This window comes from Ostrinia furnacalis, unplaced genomic scaffold, assembly GCF_004193835.3.
Source record: "Ostrinia furnacalis isolate ACB-3 unplaced genomic scaffold, ASM419383v2 OfSCF5082, whole genome shotgun sequence".
In the NCBI taxonomy this organism is placed as follows: domain Eukaryota; kingdom Metazoa; phylum Arthropoda; class Insecta; order Lepidoptera; family Crambidae; genus Ostrinia; species Ostrinia furnacalis.
The window spans coordinates 362,902-386,498 of NW_021135321.1; the positions used below are offsets into that span (position 1 = coordinate 362,902).

Consider the following 23,597-nt stretch of genomic DNA (forward strand, 5'->3'; position numbering starts at 1 on the left):
AAGATGTTCTTTAAATTATCAAACTTTTTGGTACAAAGTTGCGGAACAAAACTCCTCTCTCCTTCTTCCGCTGTTTGACATCAAAAAGTCACACTAGCATTTTTGCCAATTTTTGCACGCGATGTTTTATTCATAAACAATTAATTGAAAAACATTCAGCAAAGTCACAAAAGTAAAACTATAGTACTGCTACATTGAAAAATTTGTGAAGTGACCTGAAAATCCTGAAACCAACACTTTTCAGTCGACAGAGAGATAAAAATATTAACTTTGAACGAAGACTCCAACTGAGAGCGCGCATTTTGTGTTCTTTTTGTGTAATGAAGGCATGACGCAGTTTTGTATATCGAGAGATATTTGAGATGGTCAGATTGAAGATTGGTTATGTATTTTTCAAAGGTTCGCAGCCCTTATCTTGCCGTGCGTGACGTCAAAGCGCGCTGCGATATATACGGCGGGCGGAGGCGCGCGCGCACATTACGAGTGACCTGCGCATTGCCCACGCGCCTCTCAGTTCCACAACTTATTTCTAGACTTGCGGACATTACTACAAAAATATTGCTCCAGTGCCTAAGTGATTACAAGTGCCGGAATTGATTAGGAAGGTGAGTTTAAATTGTATTTCAGGATTTTTATTTTAAAACAAAAGGAAAATGCTAATTAATTAAAACAACATTGACACTGAAAATAGAGTACAATACGTAATATTTATTTATCAGTAAGTTATTATTTTACAATCACTTCACATGTTTTAATTTAAAAATGCATAATCATTCAATTTCTACTAAATACTATGTAAAATGCTTATGAACCTATTAGCATTACAAAACTCATTATTTTATTCATTACTCAGATTTTTACTACTTATGTATAACAGACAAAGGTAAACAAAATTATTATTAACAGACGTAATGTAACTTTCGACACTCACTGCACGGCTGAAAGCAATCTATTTCGTAATTATTAAGTTTAATCTTAGCCTTACCTTACAATCACAATTTGATAATGACCTAAAGAAGTCTAGAATTATAATGAAGGACTCCACTTCAATGTACTAAGTTGTAAATGCGAGTTGCGAAGTGCAAAAACACCGTAAACAATGGAGTACCTAGTACAAGAGGAAAGGCTAAGACGCGACTGAAAGGGAAAAATATCTACAGTGACCGTAATTTATCATGTCGTTATGTCCCATGCCTAGAAATCACCTTGTCGAATTGTATGTGAAAGTCCCTTCTGCAACGGTCAATTGTCCCTGCACCACATTACCATCTGTCTCTGCGTGTCCCTCATTGTTTCGACGTTACTATCACTTCTAACTCGATTATATTATCAAGCAAGCCTGCACATCTTCCTTACGATACAATCCTAAATGGCGATGTCGTAAATAATAAGTACTCTCATTTATAAATAGCTTGCCTATGAAGTGAATCACGCTATAGAACCCCTTATCAAGATTAAGAGCTTCATTGTTTAGAATCAGATCTCAGTTGGTTTTAAATATAGATGGTGCGAGATGTTGAGTTCGTTGAGTGTTAGTGAGATAATTTTGAACTTAGAAATTATTTTTTTGTCTAACTCTTTTAAATAAAAGGTGAGCAGCCCAGATTTGATCCGTTATTAAACTTGTTTTGAATATCAGCGGGTTTTGCCAGCAATATAACAATGCTTAACTTTGGGTTTTTCTCGCAATAAGCGCAAGCATACACTGTAATTTTCTGTCAGTAAGATGCAGTAAAAATATCCGGGGTTGTCCCTTAGTTAGATCGTTGACTCTGTAACAGGTTTCGTTTATTTTGCTCGCATAACACGCTGGCATTGGCAGCATTTATTAATGCACGCAAAGGATAAAAATTACACCATTCACAGCGGAAACTGATTGTGATAATGTCACTCAACATTCATATATTTTTCCTTTCATTTACTGTACTTACATAAAGTTCAGTTAAATTGAATATAGGTACATTTTTCAAAACATTCCAAAGATACCTACATACCTACTGCATATGAGGATGACAAACGAAATGTGAAGATTCTGGAAAAGATAAACTTGTTTTTTATATTTATAAGGATAAATGGTAAATTGTTTTCATCAACAAAAGCAAGAGGGGTCTATTTAATTTTGTGTGTGAATAATCTGAATCAATTAAGACTAATTCACTTGCTGCAGATTATAGAAATGAGATGATTTGATAATAGCTTTATTTTATTAGAAGATCCGTCTAAAATAATTTCAAACGGTAAACATTTTAATAATCAAGGCTTTCAGTCTCAGTCACTATCAAAATACAATGTAAAAATATTTTCGTACCTCGTCGTAATTATGATCTATGATTTGTCATCGATTTAATGAATAAGTAGTGATGGAAAATTGCGTTAGTGGTTACTTATAATAGGAAAACTTGAGAAAATGGTTTTTCGTGAAGGTTGATCAAGTTAATGTAATTACAGGAGAAGTGACGCATCGAATATAGTCTGTTTTGTTGCTTCGTCAATTAATTTGATCGTGGGCATGGTCGGATTTCAATGGATAGGTGCCATTTTGGTTTTATTTTGCGTTTTAAATATCCGCAAGTGGGTATGTTTCGCTTCCGCTTCCTAATATTAGGAAGGCTTTGCCTACGCCTAACTGGTTTAGTGCTACAAAAATGCTTGACCTTACATCTTTTCGAAATATGGTGTACTGATAAGTATTACTGCTTTGTTGCGATTCGTTGAATGTTTTTGATTAGATCCTTTTGAAAAAAATACGTAATTTTTCATTCTTACGATTGATAAAAGGCAATAATTAAGTTTCATAACAATTTACAATTGAAAATTAGACTTGGCTTTCAAAGTCATACAAGTTGTAACGAGTTATTTACTAAGCTCTTCATAGGTCATAAGGCGGTCTCCCCGACATTGAACTCGATCACAACTTGACCGGAACGCGTTTGTGTGAAACAGCCATCAATAACAATTAAAACGAGCACGTAATATTGCATTTATATGGTGGCAATTATATTTTACAAATAACAATTTCATACTTTGACAGACGTATGATACTCAAAATTAATTGTTTGTCGAAACTAAACTGCCGATTCAAAACTTTTTCAGTTGAAAAGTCGTGGACTCGAGTTAAGTAAGCCTTAATCAGTACCTATTTCTATTTACATTAGCTGACATCTCAATAACCTTCATAAACAACTACACCAACACTAAAATGTAACTACAATAGATGTTTATTAGCATCAAAGAGCCAAATACGCCATATCAAACTCGTAAGTTCGACATGGTATAGGCGCGGTCGGTTTTGGCAGGGCCGTTATTATGCGCATACGCTGATCGGTTGAGACCCTGACATTGACATTAGCTGTGCTTTAAACCAGTCATGTATTGTGCAATGAAATGTCCATATAACCCATCTGAAGATATTTTTTTCTAAATGAATAAATGTTTCATAAATAAGCCAGTTGACACACCTCGTAGCAATTCTAATGAATGTATTGTTATGTACACTGGACAGTCCTTATTTTATTAATTAGTTTATTTTTCAAGGCTTTTCACTCAGTGATTACGAACGAAGGATAAATTCAAACATTTTCTATGCATTTGATAACTGGCAACAGATAAAATTGATTCTACGGCGTAATCAGTAGGTACTGATTATAGTTTCGCAAAAAAAGCTCTTTTTGTTATCTTAGAATATTAAAGCAGAAATGCATTAGTTTGTACCTAATCACAAAACTATCATCTGCGCATGCAGTGTCGCGACGCGACCACTGTAGGCTACTTTAGTTTCCTATTTCATTCTTGAAAACGGCGTTTACAATTTCGATGACATTTACAATTATTTATAGTTTTCTCTATGCCGCACAAATTATGTCGACCACCTCAGTCTGTGTGAGTTTTTCAGTTTTTATTAACTCGATTTTAATTGCTTTAGTGATTGTGATTACTTATTAAATTATGAATTCAAAAATAAAGTAGTATCTTTACCGACAGTTTCCATTCCTATACCTACTCTATCATGTCTGAGACTGCAGTAGTTTTGATAGTGCATATGATATTTTGCGGCTATTTTTGTTAGTGATGAGTCGCTCAAACAATTAAGTTTCCGGATTTTGGTTAGCCTTGGGAGTCCGACCTGATCCAACGTAGAATAAAAAACCTATGTTGATGCTTCCAATTAAGTCGCACCTCGTGGGGTGTTTCGTAAGATTACGGATGTTTTCCGGATGCGTGTATTCCGATACCATTGTCAGGTTTCGACCTTGCTCTGTTGCCGGAATGCGCCCGAGTCGGGAGCCGGTGTTGCAAGCTCGCCGCGGTTCGCAGTGTTGCAATAATCTGCCTCCGCTCGGCATGGCGGAACGAAAATTCCGGAGATCTTATTTTGGTTGGAAAGGAACTTTTTACCAGATGTAGATTAATCGCGATTAATGCAGGTAGCTGATCCTCGGATATGTTTGACCTTTGTCTGGTGGGTATTACCCATTTAAATACCTCACAAAGTGGATCGAACATCCAAAATGTTGATGTCGTTCGATTGTCTACACAAGGAAGCCGGTACAACTTGAATTGATGATATCTTATTTTGGTGAAAACTATGACGACAGTCAGATTAATTTATGCAATTTTACAAGGAAATTATTTAGTGAATTCTTTGCTTATAAATTAAGGTGCATAATAAATTGTTTTTACGATATTAAAACATCACATTAAGAAATGAATATACCTTATTTTTAAATGCAGTTTTTTGTATACCAGGATGCAATAAGCAATTAAATGTTCAGCTGTTAACTCCTATTTGATTTGCCAATGTTTTATTTTATAAAATAAACTAACAATATTATAACTTCAAGAGTAGTACAAAAGGTAAAATTTGTAAAGAAACACAGCATGTCCTTCAGTTTATTGCGATTGGAGCGCAATAACATGCTTATAGTGTTATGTACATGCACGGCGTGGTGTGTAAACTGGAAAAAGGACTTTGGATTTGTATGCGGATGTCCTCTTGCTTAATAGTTCTATCTATGAAAGGCAGTGATTGGGAAACGCTACACAATTAGAATCTAAAAAACTTCTAGTTCTTGCTGTAATGTAGCAATGAGACCACCTTAGTTGTATGTTCCCATGTTTTTAATTTGATATTGTTTTTGGGAATTTGTGTACCTTTTTTTCTTCTCTTCCTATGTGTCCGTGTCTTATTCTAAATTTTCTTAGAAGAATATTTTGCAAAATTAGGAAAATAGATTGACTGCCTTTTTGATCGTGACTGTGATAATTATTAATGATTTGTATTAACCCACTTGTTACGGAATTCACTTTTTCTATCACTTACTTTAAATCAGTCATGATAAATTTATCTCAAAACAATCGCTCCAAAACTTTATAGTTATTTACGACAGTGTACTTATAAGACTTGGACAGTACTGCGACACACCTCATCTTTCAAATGTTGCATATATAAATTGTTTACACTACCCACATTAGTAAAAATATTTATGTAAAAACTAGCGTTCTTTTAAAAGAACGCTAGTAACAAGTGGGTTAAGTTTAAGTAATTATTACATATGTTGTTGCACGATTTAAGTTTCGTATAGGAATCTTATTTATTGACATTGAACTTAAGCGATCACGTACTTAATTGCCATGGGTTTTGTAGGTACTTTTGTTACACGTATCAGTTTTCAAGGAAAAATAATTATTTTATTGTTATTTTTATTATTACGATGTTTTTAGTTATGCTATATAACGTTTTATGCGAGATGCAAATAATTGGTTGTGAGGAAAAATGTTATTTATTAAATACTTATTCAATTGAGCTCCGGCTAACATAACAATTAATATTGACCATTGCGTGTCTCAAGCATAAACCATAAACATCACTTAGCCTTACTTAGTCTCAACTTCTCTGCCTTAACCTCTTAGAGGGAAAAATAATTGTTGTAAGTACTATGACTTTGTTAATATTATAAAGAAACTAGATTCTGGTCGTCCCCACAAAACAGCATGTTACCCAAAGCTCAAAAAACGTGAAAAAGATATACCTAACATAACCTAGTTATATCGCATATAAAATATGAGTAATAAACATTTATACACCTACAATATTTCTATGAGAAACGAGTGCTCTTGAATCGAGTGATGATTTGTTACTTTAGTTTCTATAAGCTGAACAGCCCGACGTAGTCCTTCGCGGTCTTGATTGTATACATTTGCTACTTCAACTAATACAACAAACTTAGCAACATAATTATCATATAATAATAAATGTCATAATAATTATTTTATCGCCATTTGCTGTGAGTTACGAGTGTCAGGTATTTGCTTCATTTGTAGAGCATAAATAACTAGATATTTTGGACGGAAAGACTGACCGGTGTGTTATTTAGTTACACATTTTACCGAGAATTAATATAGCTATACTTTAAAAATAGCACACTACTATGGCCAAGGTAAAATTTATCGCAATAGTATCATTAGGTCCAAACTTCTGGAATGGTTTGTATATCCTGGCTAGTTTAAACGTTAAATGTTTTATTATTTCTCAGTACTGAACAACACACAAGCCGTAACGATGCGTAACATTTTTATTAATTCAGAGAATGAGGATGGCTGAAATCAGGCAATTTGTATTCCGAGCGCATCCCTTGAACTAGGCGTTTACGGTTATATACAAACACGTAATCGACCTTAGTATGTGTTTAACGACATGTCATATTAACAGCGCATTTTCCCCTCTTTGTGATCTACCGCTTGTTTTTCACGCCTACATAATATACTGTGTAAGTAGTTCTAATTTCGTTTCGTTAGATGAGCTCTATATATTATGTCTTGAAAAGGACTAGCAAAGCGAAATTTCCTTCTCAAGTATTAAATTAATGTCAAATATTTGTATACATTTACTTTTACATAATAAAAATAGGAGCATTCACGGATCTTAAAGCGGTAGCATCTTGTCCTATACTGCATTTCCAATAAACATCATCTGCCCATTACCTACATAATATTCTTGCATCATACAAAATACAGCTTCTTTTACGTTATGTAGCGTCACTGCATCATACCTACATCATATTGTTAACATTAAGCGCATACATTTCCCGGAGTGGGGTTAAGAACCTCTTTACTATAGGTACAAAATTATGTACTTACGCCGAAATAGAATAAGGATGTAAAAACAAGAATGGAGCAAGTTTATAATCTTGATATCAACATGTTTTTCGTTTCCGCGGAGCTTTTCAGTATTTTCCAAGGGCATATACGAATAGGTAAGTACAATATATACCTTAGAATCACAATATCGACTTTTTCGACGTTATTTTATCATCATTCATCTACTGAAAATTCTTATGTAGGTTATGAAACTAATTGTGATTTAGTATTCATTTCCATCCTCGATGATTGTTGTTCTTTTGTAATACACAGCAATTAAAAATATCGTCACTAATCTTAGTCAGCGAGTAGCGGAAATTCAAGTTCTTTGTCAGTCGTGGAAATTACGCAAATTCTTGCAGTGATAGTTGATGATGATGTCAAGGTCGGAGATACGATTAAGGGTAGGGTAGCAGGGACGAACGTTCACGAACGGCCGCCCAACGCTATGACTTCCTACATGCTACGACGCGACTGCGACTCGACTACGACTTTAGTAAGGAAACGATTACAAAATATGCTCTGTGTCTCATTCACTTTGTTACACAAGATATTGTAAAAAGTACGAGTCAATACAGCTGGGATGTGGTTTTGATAGAGATAGTTAGAGTTAAATGTGTCCAAATGTTCAGGCCATGACCAGAATCTTTATGGCATAAGTAAGATCATGCGGATGTGATCAAAATCTTGGTTTTAAAATAATTATTAAAAGTTTTTTTTATACAATATGCTCCCATCATAAAAAAACGTTTAAAATTTGCATGACCTGTCATGTTAATATTGTTTATTTTTACTACCGGTACAAAAAATCTGCCTACACACCATGACCTGTCATGTTAATATTGTTTATTTTTACTACCGGTACAAAAAATCTGCCTACACACGGCGTCGTCATAAATTATAACGTACACACATTATTATGTAAATCAATCAAATCAAAATCAAAATCAAAAAATATTTATTCAGTTTAGACCACAAGTGGCACTTATGAACGTCAATAGAAAATAATAAAAAAAGAAAAAGGTAGCCCTTATGGGGCACTTTACATGTCTCCTTATCTTTTGGGCCCTACCAGCGCTTCGAGACAAACATATGGCAACACAGGACTGACAGGACAAACATATGTAACAGGTAACATTGGACATTGGACTTGACATTTAAACCAATAAATATAATAATTCGATGACATTAGCTTTTGATCATGCTTTTGGATTTTTAAGAGCAAAGTCCAATTTCTTGGCAAATCCATCGATGTTCTCATAAAAAAAAAAATTGTTTAGTGACAAGGCAACTTGGTCATCCTGATCAAACAAGACTTTGGTTTGTATTGTCATTGCGTCGGCTCGTGTAAACGAACCTAATATGTCAACGACGTCGTGTGTATGCCACTCTTGCGCCGCTTTTGTTGTCAGTGCGCAATAACCTGCGCGCTGGCATGCGCAGTATCAGTCAATGAATACGATCAATTTCCATCATTATCCAGTAATGATTTCATACTAGTTTATGATGGCACTGGAAGACAATAAAGAACAAAACAAGTCGAGCTACTTTTTCGACGCACTTGATGTAATTAAAATGACGTGCTTGCCTAGCCTGAAAATTAATTAAAACAAACTTACACGAGTTATTCAAGTGGTTTTTGTCTTACATATTTTATGCCTTCATCTGATTGCTGAAGCTCTATTATGTAAGAAAATCCATTTTTAATACAATACCTACTTGCTGCTTTACAGTAATGTTTTGTTTTTTTTATATTTTGGATAATTTTAATTACACTACTTCACGGTCGTTAACAATATGCATAAAAATAGTATTTTTGCACCGGAAGCATTTCACAAGGTGAATGTTAATAATTGGAGCAATGCATTGCCTTCATGTAATTAAATAACAAGTGACTCAATTTTAATCGAATGAATGAACGGCCATGTGAAAAGCAAGTTTATGAAAGATTTTAGATGAATGTACTCGTATATAGATGTAGCACATAAATGTATCAGTGTCTGTGGTATGGGAGCGGCACAGAAGGGTAACATTGACATTGTGACGTGACAGCATTACAAATCTGAAGGAGATCTGAAGTTTCGCTGACGTTTGAATGTCACAAAAACCCTCCCTTGCCCCCCCCCCATACCTTAGGCACTGACTCAATTAAGCGCTAGATATAAATGAATGTAATCGAAATGAAATTATTATCACGTAATACACATACATCTAATCGAAACATGAGCAATGGAGACAATGACATTGCATTTTCGCTCTAAGCTCGATCCGTTATCAACATTTGCAATTTAAATTTTCAAATATAGAGAACGGGGTTTCTACTGTGTTAATAGACATATTATTATTATTTTTGTAGTTCGTAGATGGTAAAATCATCGTTGATTTCGCATAAAAATCGACTGAAACAGTGGATGTACTATCTTAGTGATTTCATTATTTCACTTTGCAATGAAAGCTCTAAGTCAATGTTAGGGCCACACCGTATGTTGGTGTCAATGTTAGTCAGCCTTATGGGTTTACAAGTTTGCCGAAGACTTATTGTGTTAAAAAGACGAAAGATGCCTTTTATTATTTCATTGAACTATGCTCTCGCATAATAACTTAAACTCGTTTGAAATACCAAGTCCTATTTGAGAGAGAGAGAACATTCTCCAAAATGTATCTATCGTTTTTGAAATATTTTAAAATGTTAGCGCCCACATGAATGACACGATATCTACTAATGTTTTGAATAGAACATTGAAAAAGAAACAAGAGCTATGCACATTTGATAAAACGTGCCCTGTGAAATCAGAATCGCTGTTGGTGAACTTTGGTTCAATTTAGTAATTGCTCACACTGTAATTAGTTTTCTTAAAGATTTCATCCGCATACGTTTCATCAAAATACATCCACCACCTTCCATAACTTTCTCGCAAATCTAAGCGCTTATGTAAGTGTAGATGTATGTAAATAAAAATTTATGATTGATAGTTTTTTTATCAAGTCATCACAACACCACAAATATCCGGTTGTAAATTCCCCGTTTTTTATTTACAATAAGTTCATTATAAAATAACGTCTAAACATCTCTCGGATGGAGGCTTTTTGCGACCTTTTTTTTTATTCAAATCTTTTCTCGATTAATCCACATACCGATTAAAATAACCCGAGGAACGAACCGGTCTGGAATAATGAATGCTGTATGCGTCATAGAAACGGTTTTTTCCATTTATAAATAAATGTTCTCAAAATAAGCCTGGAGTTTTAAAAGCTAATAGTTATGGTGCTATTTTTAACTTACATTTGAATAAGATTAATAGGTGTGTTTACTATTTATTTTAAACGGAAATTTTAGAGCCGGAATTTTGTGGGTGGGCTTTCAATTTTACGGCTCTTCGATAATTTTATTGTATTTGAATATTTTAAACAATATCAACTTTTAGTAGTTAAACTCTTTAGATTTCATGGCTCAATGCTGAAGTCAAAGAAGATTGATTTATGTAGCTTTGGGTTCATTGATCCCTTACATACCAGCCAGCGCAGTGTAGTCTCAGGGCGGAGGGAACGAGTCGCAACTCTGCCCAGCTTGTATTTTTTTTCTTTTAGAAATAATACCTGCTTAGCGATCCAGTTCTGTGATGTAAAACGGGGCCTTGACCATCATAAAGGACAACTTGGCTAATTTTTTCTCAAACAAAAAATTGCGATTACCTTTGCTGCTTCTCGAATCTGCTTTGAATCAGATCGGAAGAATTGTAACCAAAGCATAAATTAATATAAATGGATTGTTTTGATTTTTTCTCAGTACAATACACAATTATTTAAAATATACCACGTATAAACAATTAGCCTTGATGGAAGGTGTGTGAACAGCAACTCAGATGGGAAATCTATGATAATCTATTACAATCCAAACATTTTATCATTCATCCAGTCTTTGTTAGAAACCTCATAGGCTTATTACGATAACCGAGAGACCCGTTTGTTAAATAATCTGATTATAGTCATACGGCTTAAAATAAATAACTCACAGTGATATTATCGCGACACCAAAAGCGCATATAAAGCTTTTTTGAAGTGATGAAAATTAATTATACGTAATCAATTAATCACAGCCCAGTCGTAATGTGAAATATACGTGTATATGGAGCGAATGTTGTTAAACAAACCAAGGTAGCGTAAAGGTGAGAAATGTACAAGGGTGATGACAAGGGAGAACGAAACTTTCAAGACATGTTTATTTTCGTTAAGATCATCTCAGATAACAATATTTATAAATTAAAACTACCTAGAGAGAACAGAGTTTGAAATACCGGAATACTAAATGACGCAGTATGGCCGGTCTACCCTGACATTCATCGGTATGTTGCTGAACAATATGCAGCGGTTATGCACCAAACTACTTCTCATTCTATAAGTGGTACACTGGCACCACACTTATGCGTGCAACATAAATCTGTCTCACCTAATGTACTCGTATTATTATAGCCATTGATATCAACATAGGTATTGAATATAAAATTATATTAAATAATCAGAATTAAACAATAACTTTGTGTATCTTTGTTGCAGTGAAAATGGAGGTGCTAAATAGGCTAGTGGCAGGCTACCACGACCTGATGGACAACAAGAGTGACCCCAGGGTGAAGGATTGGCTGCTGATGTCCTCCCCGTTCCCCACCCTGGCGATCTGCCTCACATACGTGTTCACGGTCAAAGTGAGTGACGATCAGTCTCATAATCATTTAATTGTACTTACGTCAACGAGAACTCATTTCAATAATAGCCCAGTTCAGTGCTCTATCTGTTATAATATTTTCCATCAGTAAACTTCCTATAATTACATTGTTTACGTAGGAAAATGAGATTGCTTTTAAAATATCCATATAATTAAAAAATATTTTGATACCAGTTGATAGCGGAAAATATCTATGAATGATCACTCATCTATCGCTATTATTTAAATGCGTGGGTAATATTTATTCTTACTGCGTCATAAAGTAACTTTTAGGCGAGCCTACTGCTACTTTGTAGTTAATTCGCAGTTGTTTACATAATGCATTTATTTTTAGGTACTGGGGCCAAAGCTAATGGAAAATAGGAAACCTTTTGAGCTGAAGAATACACTCATATGGTACAATTTGTTTCAAGTGATATTTAGCTGCTGGCTTTTCTACGAGGTAAGTGCACCTACTGATTTTGACGATAGCTATATTAATTTACTTAAAGTATTTTATTTATTAATAATTTTTTTTTTCATAGAGCGTAGCAAATGGCTGGTTCACATCATACAGTTTTCGGTGTCAACCTGTGGACTACTCAAGGTCTCCCACCGCAATGAGGGTAAGCACTTACTATGTTATTTGCGCATACATTATTAATTTAAAAGGCATATAAAGATATGAAACACATTTTAAAATCAAGAAATATAAATGATATTCCACTTGAAAAAATTGACTGCCTGATGTAGAGCTCAAGTCGATTTTTTTAATGACGCGTACTTACAACAAAAATCCTACTAAGTAAACAATATTTCGAAATTTGAGATCAATGTATTTCTAAACAGGCTAGCGTCCTCCGTTTTGTTACTTGCAAACTCTCTTTTCTTAATACGCGTTTCAAAGCGTAGATTTTGAATTTCGTAGTTACGATTTTCCAGTAATGGCTGAATCTATAAATCCCTAACATAGCCTTAAAGTAATCGGGTGATTAAATAACGATGTCATTGCGGTTTGCGGCTTGTAACGTACTCAATAAATTCTTTATCGAAAGTGTCCTTGTCAATAGGATATCGAAGCTTAAAGCCACTGATAGAAACACTGTTTATAAACTGTTCATAAACAATGTTTCATAATGTTTCATCATCTCTGTAAACAGTTTGTAAACAGTCCATAAACATAGGGGATGAAACATTGTTTATGATACATGTTGCAGTGCTCCCCGCTATGAGTGGAGAGCACGTGTGGACGACCAAGTTTCAGAAACCTGTTTTTATAGTAAACTTGTTTCACACTAGTCATAAGCAGTTTATCAACAAATGTTGCCTAATGGAATACATGGCTTTAAAACCGTGACTTTGCAAAAATAAATTCTTTATCGAAAGTTTCCTTGTCAATAGGATATCGAAGCTTAAAAACCGTGACTTTGCAAAAATATATTTGTCAATTAATTAAATTAAAGTGACATCACGAATAAAGATGGTAGACGAAAAATGGCTACCTTTATATTTTGTTCTTGTAATTTACAGTGTTCCTAAGTAAAGTCAACAAGCATCTCGAAGTAATATTCTTTTTATTCGAGCAAAGAGTCCGGATGGATCTTTCTAGAGTCTAATGCGCATAACTTTAGACTAAGAAGCCTTAAACTGGGTTGTTTGCCTTCGGAGATATAGGTACTTCATAACAAGTTATTTTTTGCCTTGTTACACTTTTACGGAAATTATGCAGGGCAAAAACAAAGGACATGCGGTTTTTGTAAACAAATTGGTCATAATACAATTTTAAACTATAATTTAAGCATCGATTTGCAGTCATAACACTATATTTTATAGTTGTCATCGTGCCGGATATTTAAAGGTAAATTACCAGATTCCTTGTGGCAAAAAATCTTGTTTATTGCACTAATCTGAAGTGCATCTACTTTAAAAACGACAAAGATTCTTTATCGCAAGAAAATTAATTAGTTGCCAAAAAAGGTTTCATCAACTTTTGCTCTACTTGAGGTCGTACGTGGTAAGGATTCGGTATAAATAAATGAAATTAAAAGGTACATACGGCTCTAGAAGTAAAGTTATTCCAGTCTAAAGCTTTTTTGCCGACATAAAAAACATTTTTGTTACAACTTTTCATGCGGTCATAATTGACAAGTCATGCTATAATGTATAATTTTTTGTGAGTTTATCCTTTGCTTAATTTTGTTTTGTAATTTTTTGTTACAGATGGCCAGCGGATGTTGGTGGTATTACATCTCGAAGTTCACAGAGTTCTTCGACACAGTGAGTTGATGTTTAATATGAACCATTACAACGGCGGGTTAGTTTACCCATCGCAAATAAAAATGAATTAGCAAACGAACTGTATAGCTTGTTACAATATTTATCTTTCGAATATCATAGAGTCATCTAAACACAATTCATAAAAAAATAGAAGCTCTACTTTTGACCAGGAAAGAAGTGCGCACCAAAAATAGATTTAGCGTTTACGGCACTTCCTATTTATTAATAATCCATAATTAATGAGTTTATTTCGCTCATAACAGTCGGTCATTCTCACTGTCAAGGCGTCGCTGGACTATGTTCATTTCCGTGCCTTCCATGGTCACATGAATTACATTAGCATAGTCCTAATGATACTGAGCTTTAGTTTATCTTTGTTTAGTCCTTCATTCGCACATCATCTGTGTTTATCATGTACAAATACTAGATCGCTTAATTACAAATCATTAACATACAAGTAAGGTGTTATTATTAATAACACGCCGAAAAAAAATATTTGATAATTTTAGAATATCTTGAGCTTGTTAATGAGCCTACTCGAAGTTTCTAACGCTATATTTAGTTAAAGTCAGCCTTGATTTGGTTTGAACGAGCCTATTTTGAACCGAAGCGATCAAACTGGCTATTTTCTAGAAGGGTCCTTTGTAATTTATGGCGGTAAAACTTTTTTGCACGATGTTCGTTTGGAATCTAGTATAGTTCCAAAATACTGAACTGTCCTATCGATGACATTGACAGCGGGGCGCCACCGTCAATACCGAATCGCTGGTTCCGATTTTTGCCATGTTGGAAACCATAAAGTTGAACGATGGTAGCGCCCCCCTGTCATTGAGTTTGGCGGGACAGTTCAGCGTGGGTCATCTATATGAACATAGTCTGGCTGGTATAAACAAATGACAGCTAGGATGTTATCTTAATGGCGTTTGTTGTCTTTGTCTCGGCAAACATACTTTGTATGGTTTAACCCGTGGGGGGTCCGCTAAGAGGCCTATGACAGGTTCAAAGGTCACCCTTCATTTGCCAAGATAATCCTCCTAATTTGGAGTGCACATAACATAGCCAAGAAAAACAATAAAAAGGTCAATAAACTCTGACTCTACATTGGAGAGTATAAAAATGTTGTCGTTAAGTTCTCAAGTAAAATCATCTTTCTCTTTTTAGTTAGGCTAACTAACCAAGAAATTGCAACGCGTTCCAAGTAAAAATTGAATGAATCTATGTTTTTATCAATACGCGGCTTTCAAATTAAACGCAAGCGACGCTATAAATGGTGCAGTTTCTATGTTTCTAATTAATCGTGTCTTTTGTTTGCAGATCTTCTTCGTGATGCGTAAGAAGTTCGACCACGTGTCGAAGCTGCATGTGATCCACCACGGCATCATGCCCATGTCGGTCTGGTTCGGAGTCAAGTTCACTCCAGGTAAGCATTAATTTTTAGTTTTGCCAATTTTGGCAAGCTCCCTTTTTTAAGTTGTTTCCAACATAAACATAGCCTTGCATTTAAAATAGTCATCTAGGCAGACTTTTGACTGTTCGTTAATTAATAGAAGAATTAATCTGAATAAACGATTTGTAACAGATAGTGGTATCACTTTCAGTATTATTAAAAACTTGATTTTTCCTAAAGATACAAACAGATTACAATGGAACTTCAAGATGCGTCGATTAACAGGATTCCTTATAGTTTGCGGAACTAAAAACTAGACTCGCTTCCCTTTTGATATTACTCAATGACCTCACCGCGTATTAACTTACTAAGATATGGTAAATAAACACGTTTTTTGTTATTATGTAGGTATTTTTATCCTCAACAAATTACTTAGTTGCATTTTTGTTGCTAAGTTTATAATAATGAAGTTTGTGCATGGATTAGTTAGTTGTAGGTTTCCTGATATTTTTTCAGTATACATTCCAAATGCAATGCATCTTAAATTTCACATTCGCAAATGTAACGAGAAAGCTCTACATGCTATAAAGTTCTGTTTTAGTTACCTATAAGTTCGGTAATGTATGAGTCAGGCGAAATGATTTGAAGAATATTATCAAAATAAAAATAATAACTATATTATTGTAACTATTCTTTAATGCCAAGGTAAACCAGAGTACATTCTAATGCATAGCATAAAAACATTTTATATTGCGTGTTAGATTTTTAATGAATTGCGACAAATCAGTAAATAAATATATTTAATAATATTTGTTAGAACTCTTGGAGTTGAGACGCAAAACACTGTTCATTAGGGCTTTTTATAAGTCTGAATGAAGAAAAGCGATTCAGTATGTGAAGGTACCTACTAAAAATAAATCTAAGCATGTAGGTACCTAATTGTTCTAAACTAATGTACCAGGGGTTTTAAACTGTTCTTGAGGTTGAAAGACTGCACCAATGGTACCAGGGTTTTCAGCAGCAATTACTATAAAGGAAGATTTTATACTTAATGATTATTAAACGAACAAAATGTTCATTGGGTGCAGCTTTACATAAAAAATATTAAGTATCAAGAACAGTATCAAGGGAATTGTAGTTATTTGTAATCATCAAGGATTTACCTACATACAGACTTCAAAATATTCATATTTTTCTTATGTTTTGCTTTTATGATATTAGATAACTAGATAACTATTAAAATTCTTCTACAGTATCCAATTGAGTATTACTAAGAATACTTGCTTTACATAATAACTACTGCAAACACTTACTTCGCCGTGAAAACAAATAAGCGCCGACTAGCGAATAAGTACGAAACACCACACCTACTCCTCAAAATGTTTACATTTCTAATCCTACTTACTTAAAAAGTAAGAACTTACGTCATTTTATCTATAACTAGCTGTGCCCGTGACTTCGTACGCGTGCAAATAGTTTGAATAATATTCCCGTTTTCGCAACATTTTTCTTACTATTAATTATACTCCCTTATTGGCTGGTGATGAACTTTTCAAATCAGACAAGAGACCTGACCTGAGATTAGCGGAATGAAAGCTACGAGTTATTGGGCAAAACATCCTGATGAATTACTTTCAATGCAAATTGTATCTTAATGCCTTTTAAATATCTTCATAAGTCAGAGATAAAAAATACCATTGTTATCGAATGAAATAAAACTAAAATACCGAACAAAAACGATAGGCAAAGGCATCAAAAGGTTAAAAGTTAATAAGATTCCAATACTATTATGTCTGTAATCATTAGTTTCCATAATAATACAATGCATAAAGATTGCTCGTGTGTGCAATATTATAACACAATAAATTTTGTTTTATCATTAGCATAACTTATTGTAAAAGTACCTGCCTACCGTAGAATTATAACACTGTTCATTTCATTTAAGTAGGTTGGAGGTAACAACTATTTGAAGATGTTTCTAAAGATATAAAGATAAAAACGTATGAGAAAATTCTCCTACAAGATTGCAGAAATATGAACCTACTAAAGTAATATTATCTTTTCAGGTGGTCACTCGACTTTCTTCGGGATGCTGAACACATTCGTGCACATCGTCATGTACTCGTACTACCTCTTGGCGGCCCTCGGTCCTCAGGTGCAGAAGTACCTGTGGTGGAAGAAATACCTCACCGCCCTGCAGATGGTAAGGACCTTTCATGTTTTTCATTTTTCTTTTCCTGAGGTATTCCTCGAAGTACACAAGTCTTATGTTTACTAATATAAAGATTTTAAAATTAATATAGTCACGCTTCAAGGAATACCTTAGACTAGGCGCAGACCATCGATTTTTCGTCGGCCGATAGTTTAGTCGGGCAGTTGATCAGTATTGGCATGTATGGAAGTGCGCACATTACACCGATTTGATTTGGCCGATTCTTCATACGATTTAAAATCGGGCACAATTATCGGCCAACTAAAAATCGATGGTCTGCGCCTAGTCTTATCTTGTGTAGAGTCGCTACTAAGTAGCGCAGCANCCGGGATAAAAACTATCCTATGTTCTTTCCCGGGACTCAAACTATCTCTATGCCAAATTTCATCAAAATCGGTTGCGAGGTTTAAGCGGGAAAGCGTAACAGACAGACAGACAGACAGACAGACAGACAGACAGACAGACAGAGTTACTTTCGCATTTATAATATTAGTTGGGATGGGATAGTTGGGATGTTTGGCAAGCTTTCAAGTTTTTCCGAGTAGTGGACATGCCCAATATAAAGATATACAGAACATACAACTGCCTACGTCTTGTTGTATCTAAAATTCTGAGGTCATTAGTAATAATAAATATCCTTGGACATTTTACACTGTGCCTCTAGTCCCAAATTAAGCAAAGCTTGTATTATGGGGTACATTAACATCACAGTTTGTGAAAGATTGCAAAAAATGTGTACAAAATGTTCACTTGCGTAGGTAAGCTTTTTGTTACTACATTAGAAGCATCTTGAGATTAGATTATCTCGAATAAAAACATCTCTTGCGTATTCGCTATGTAGGTAGGTACGCATTTTTTGCACTTGAACTTTTGATGGTGAATTATTATTATTGAGTTTTGACAGCGACGAATAGACCTTTGTTAATCAGAGGTCAGGCAGCAAACGTGTGTAGGCTCTCGTCAACCACAACCCTGAAAAGCCTATAATAATTTTCATTACGGCGTTTTTCACGTTATTTAATAATTAAATAGCATTGCGAACGCACCTGACTCACTTGTAAATGTATTAAATAATAGAAAAACACTTTTTTTATATCTATTTCAAGAAATACAATATGTTTATCCTTATACTAAATTGTCTATTATATTGTAAGCAAAATAAGTGGAAGTCGATCGGAAACTCTACAGCTCATTACAGTGGTCTCTATATTGTTCATTATTATCAATTCATGTCACTTTGTCAGTACGTAAATGAACATAAACTGTATTATTTTCGTCCTTGCGTTCATTTTCATTGGCAGTGGTCGCATTCTTTACGTATGTTTCCCTTTCTCGGCCTGTTGACTCTCCATACATACATAATTAACAAGTTTGTTTACGGTGACATGTAAATAAATGCGCACTTACATCTAATGTGTGAAACATGCGCCATTAGTTAGTGATGAAAATGTTTAATGTATTGTTACTAAAACAGTACATTACCATGGATTAATATTAATCCTTGGCTGATAGTGCTTAACTTTAGGTACCTATTGATTGGGGAATTTATCTAACCGTAGGTAATTCTGTCTAGCAAGTATTGAAACTCCAAAATATTATCACCAACAACCAAAATTGTAGTTGAAATAATATTTATTGTCTGCCGGTTTTTACAGTCATATTATGTAAAGAAATGTTACATTAGGAACATAAAGCTAAAAGGAATTCGTAACACCCATAGTTTGCTTATATAGAAGTGCAAAACTATGCGCCAATATTTGGATATTTCATTTTTAAGCCGGATCTAAACGCGTCGTAGTGGAATGATCTCATAAAAAGATGGACTTTCGATTTTTCCCAAACTTAAGATGTTTTCGGGAAAATGTTTTGTTAATCTACGGCAATCAATAAGTTAATAAATTATTTCTATTTCTATCCACTTTGGGCAATTCCACTACAACGTTTAGAATATAGTTTAAGCGCGTCCTACATTAAAACTCATATAAAAAGTATTTCCATCCATAAGTAGATACTTATGGATGGAAATACTTTTAATGTAGGACGCGACTTCTGCAGCTTCTTCTTCGTTTCAATTAAGATGTCCACTGTGGACTAAAAGCCTCCTCAAAGCCTCTATGGGTTATCTAGAACTTATATTAATGTGAGCTATCGTTACAGGTCCAATTCGTGATGGTGTTCATCCACGCCTTCCAGCTATTGTTCATCGACTGCGACTACCCGCGCGCCTTCGTCTGGTGGATCGGAATGCACGCAGTTCTATTCTACTATCTCTTCTCTGACTTCTACAAGCAGGCCTACAAGAAGAAGTCCAACGTAAGTTGTTTTCAGAACAAATGCCAGATCATACATACAGTAGATGAGATAGTTAACCTTGACTTTTTGATATTTAAATTTTGATCATCATTGTTATTTCAAAAGTAATTTTTTTATATTCAAATATCTCAATTTGGAGGTCGCAGTCGGAAAATCGCAGGCTAGATCATCGTGATTATCCAAATAGATTGAGTTTAGGTACGCTTGTTTTTGCGGAGTCATCAAAACAAGTGTGATTCTGTAACATAAAATAATTAACCTTTTCTTTCTTTTTTGCAGAATGCCAAAGCTAAGGTCAAGGTGGAGATCGAATCATCGAAATCAGAACCAAAAGAGATGAAGCTGCCATTATTGAATGGTTTTGCCAATGGTTCAGCGCTCAGTGACGTCCGGCAAAGGATGGCCGGAGCGGTCGCGTCGCAGTGACCCGACCTCTGGATTAGTGAACTTAGCATATCATAGACTTGACTGGTGACCCTGAGTGCTGGGAACAATATTCGAATCCGATGAACGTGGCTCTAAAGATGGTGACTGATGAAGTTGGAAAATAATTCTTAGGAGTTCTATTATAGTCAGAATAAAACACTAAAAGTGATCCGTGAGTAAGTCCCTATTTCTCCGAAAACTATGTAAGTGTGAGCTTTCGAGTCTTGGTGATAGTACCTACACTTCATACGTGCATACGTCGACATTCGCGGTATAAGCTGTGGAGGAGAATAGTTTTATTTGATTATAAATTCTATTTTACTACAAATCAAGAGTACAAAGAAACCTCAAATGTTTGTCCCTCCCTTGTAAGAAAACAAACTGGACTTTTACTAAACGTTATTATAATCCATCTCAATGATATTTTACGATATCTAATGCGATAGAACCTTTTGATTAAGCGGGTTACCACAGTTTGTTTTCGACGAAATAACGCTCAATTAATTTAAGTTATTGCTATAGTAGGTAGTTACTTGGATAGGTTAGTATTGGTAATTTATTAAAATTGATAATCCAGTAAGTTATCGAATACGACTTGTATGGTATTATTTATTTCGACGGCTATGGACGATCAGAGCTTCCATGTTGTCGTATTTTTATATTTTTGCTACTTAAGTAGATATTAAATTAGTATAAAGTTTTTGTATTAGAAATTTATGACAATGAACATTTAGGTTTGTTTTCATTTTGGCGATATTATGCCCGTCATAAAATATTAAGTAGAAGATACTAAATTGTGATTTGATTTTTAATATGAATTACTGATATTACATGATTTTTAGTAAAAATTTGCTTATGTTTCTATTAAATAGAAGTTTAAAATCATATAACCATTTTGTAAACTACTAAATATTGTATTTCTACAAAATAAGTATATTATTACGCCAAATGACAGTCCGTTTGATTAGAGAGTCAAAATCCGTTAGATTCTTGTGTTTGTATTAACATTCTATAGGCAGATTTTTAAGTCGAATTCAATAACGTTTTGATCCAGCTATGGCTATGGTGACCTAATAAAATTTGCGTGTTTATCTAAAGTTTTATCTGAAAACAATACCTACATATCTCTAGTATTGACGAACTCTCTATATTTACTTAGTTTACCTATTGATAAGGTTATAGACGGGCCAGTAAAATTAATCTAAAATCTACAGTAGGAATTATGGACCTACTTCTGTATAATTGTAAATATATGCATAAAATTTATGGCACATTCATTGGTAAAATGTCCGTAAAAAATTGTGATATTTGTCTAATAAAAAATACCATTTAGATGTGTGTTTTCATTATTCTAATTTCGCTATCCTAGTTGTTAAAAACTCAATTATTCCCCTTGTGTCCCCTTTTTATACAAAACACAAGCATTTTATTGGAAAATTAGTTCAGACCATGCTCAATTGTTGATTTTTCACCTTAATGTTTGTTAGATGGTCATACGAGGGCGGCACTGAAAATTTCGGGAATCAAGGAAGTGAAACAACATTACTATTTAAAAATGTATTTATTGCTTTTTAAAGTATTCTCCGCGAAATTTGACACATTTTTCCATACACGAAACCAATCATTGAAGCAACCATTGCATTCGGAAGTTTGGGTCTCCAAAATGGCCGTTTTGTAGGCTTCCACAGCTTCTTCAGGTGATGAAAATCTCTGACCACGCAATTTATTCTTTATTTTAGGGAAAGTATAGAAATCATTAGGGCTTAGGTCAGGGCTGTACGGCGGATGGACTAATAATTCTATGTTTTCTTGCTCTAAAAACTCTTTTGTTCAGTGCGCGGTGTGAGAACTCGCATTGTCGTGATGGAGGATGATGCGGCGGTTGCAGTTCTCTTTACGGAGTTCAGAAACGACCTGTGGCAAACAAATGCTAGCATACTAATCTGCATTAACCGTTCTTTGTCCCCCAAGAGGAATAGTCGCAACATGGCCGGTTTTGGAGACAAACGTGGCCACCATTTTTTTTGCAACACTCCGTGAACGAACAATTTTTGTTGGCTTTAATTCATTTTCGAACACCCAAACTCGTGACTGGTTTTTTGTTTCGGGTTCGTACGCGTATATCCATGATTCGTCACCTGATACGATGTTGTATACAGCATTTGAGGATCCTGCATGTAATCTCCCGAGAGTTCTGACGCACCAAGTAACGCGAGCCGCTTTTTGCTCTTCGCAGAGCGAATGCGGTATCCATCGGGAAAACAACTTTTTTACACCTAGTTGTTCATGCAAGATTATTTGTATTTGGCTCATGCCAATGTCTAAAGTTGCCTGAATTTCGCGGTATATCACATGTCGATCTTCTTCAATCAGCTTACGCACAGCATCAACGTTTTCTTAGGTGACTGCAGTTTTTGGACGACCTTGACGGGGATCATCACTGAGCTTGACACGTCCACGTTGAAATTCAGGAAACCAGCGATAAATTGTGGTTTTGGATGGGGCTTCATTACCAAATGCAGAAATCATCCGGTCAACACACTGTTTTTGTGTTAAACCACTCCGAAAGTCATAATAAATCATCGCTCTTGAATTTTCTCGAGTCAATTCCATTTTCTCAACGACTAAACAAGTTTGACTAGACCTTGTGATACGACCGAGAATCTTTTTTTAAATAAATAAATGGTATACGATTTTTAAAACCCTGGAGTTTGCAATTAAATAGATTTTAATATGACTGGAACAGTGGAAATATTCCATTCCCGATACTTTTAGTGCAGCCCTCGTATTAGGTATGTTAAAAACAAATGGGCAAAATATTTCTAAACAAGATACTGACCACTTTTGCCATTTTACGCCACCATGCACCCACACAACGACAACCACATTTATTTATCCCAACTATCCCAACTAATATTATAAATGCGAAAGTAACTCTGTCTGTCTGTCTGTCTGTTACGCTTTCCCGCTTAAACCTCGCAACCGATTTTGATGAAATTTGGCATAGAGATAGTTTGAGTCCCGGGAAAGAACATAGGATAGTTTTTATCCCGGTTTTTGAAACAGGGACGCGCGCGATAAAGTTTTTCTGTGACAGACAAAATTCCACGCGGGCGAAGCCGCGGGCGGAAAGCTAGTTTATTAAA

General features: G+C 34.8%; 1 protein-coding gene across 1 annotated transcript; it reads left to right on the forward strand.

Annotated features, from left to right (window-relative positions):
* Window positions 1–462: 462 nt before the first annotated feature.
* On the forward strand, window positions 463–21,783 carry Elovl7 (ELOVL fatty acid elongase 7). The gene is made up of 9 exons (XM_028315300.1): window positions 463–605; window positions 11,692–11,837; window positions 12,192–12,299; window positions 12,382–12,462; window positions 14,057–14,113; window positions 15,428–15,533; window positions 17,567–17,703; window positions 19,870–20,025; window positions 20,305–21,783. The coding sequence occupies exons 2-9, from the start codon at window positions 11,697–11,699 to the stop codon at window positions 20,449–20,451; spliced, it is 933 nt and encodes a 310-aa protein (XP_028171101.1). The 5' UTR covers window positions 463–605; window positions 11,692–11,696; the 3' UTR covers window positions 20,452–21,783.
* Window positions 21,784–23,597: the final 1,814 nt, after the last annotated feature.

Excerpts from the sequence above, each read along its gene's own strand:
- Elovl7 (XM_028315300.1), top strand. The coding sequence starts at position 11,697 with ATGGAGGTGCTAAATAGGCTAGTGGCAGGCTACCACGACCTGATGGAC. Across the intron at positions 12,463-14,056 it reads GGTCTCCCACCGCAATGAGG|ATGGCCAGCGGATGTTGGTG; the intron begins GTAAGCACTTAC and ends TTTTTGTTACAG. Across the intron at positions 15,534-17,566 it reads CGGAGTCAAGTTCACTCCAG|GTGGTCACTCGACTTTCTTC; the intron begins GTAAGCATTAAT and ends TTATCTTTTCAG.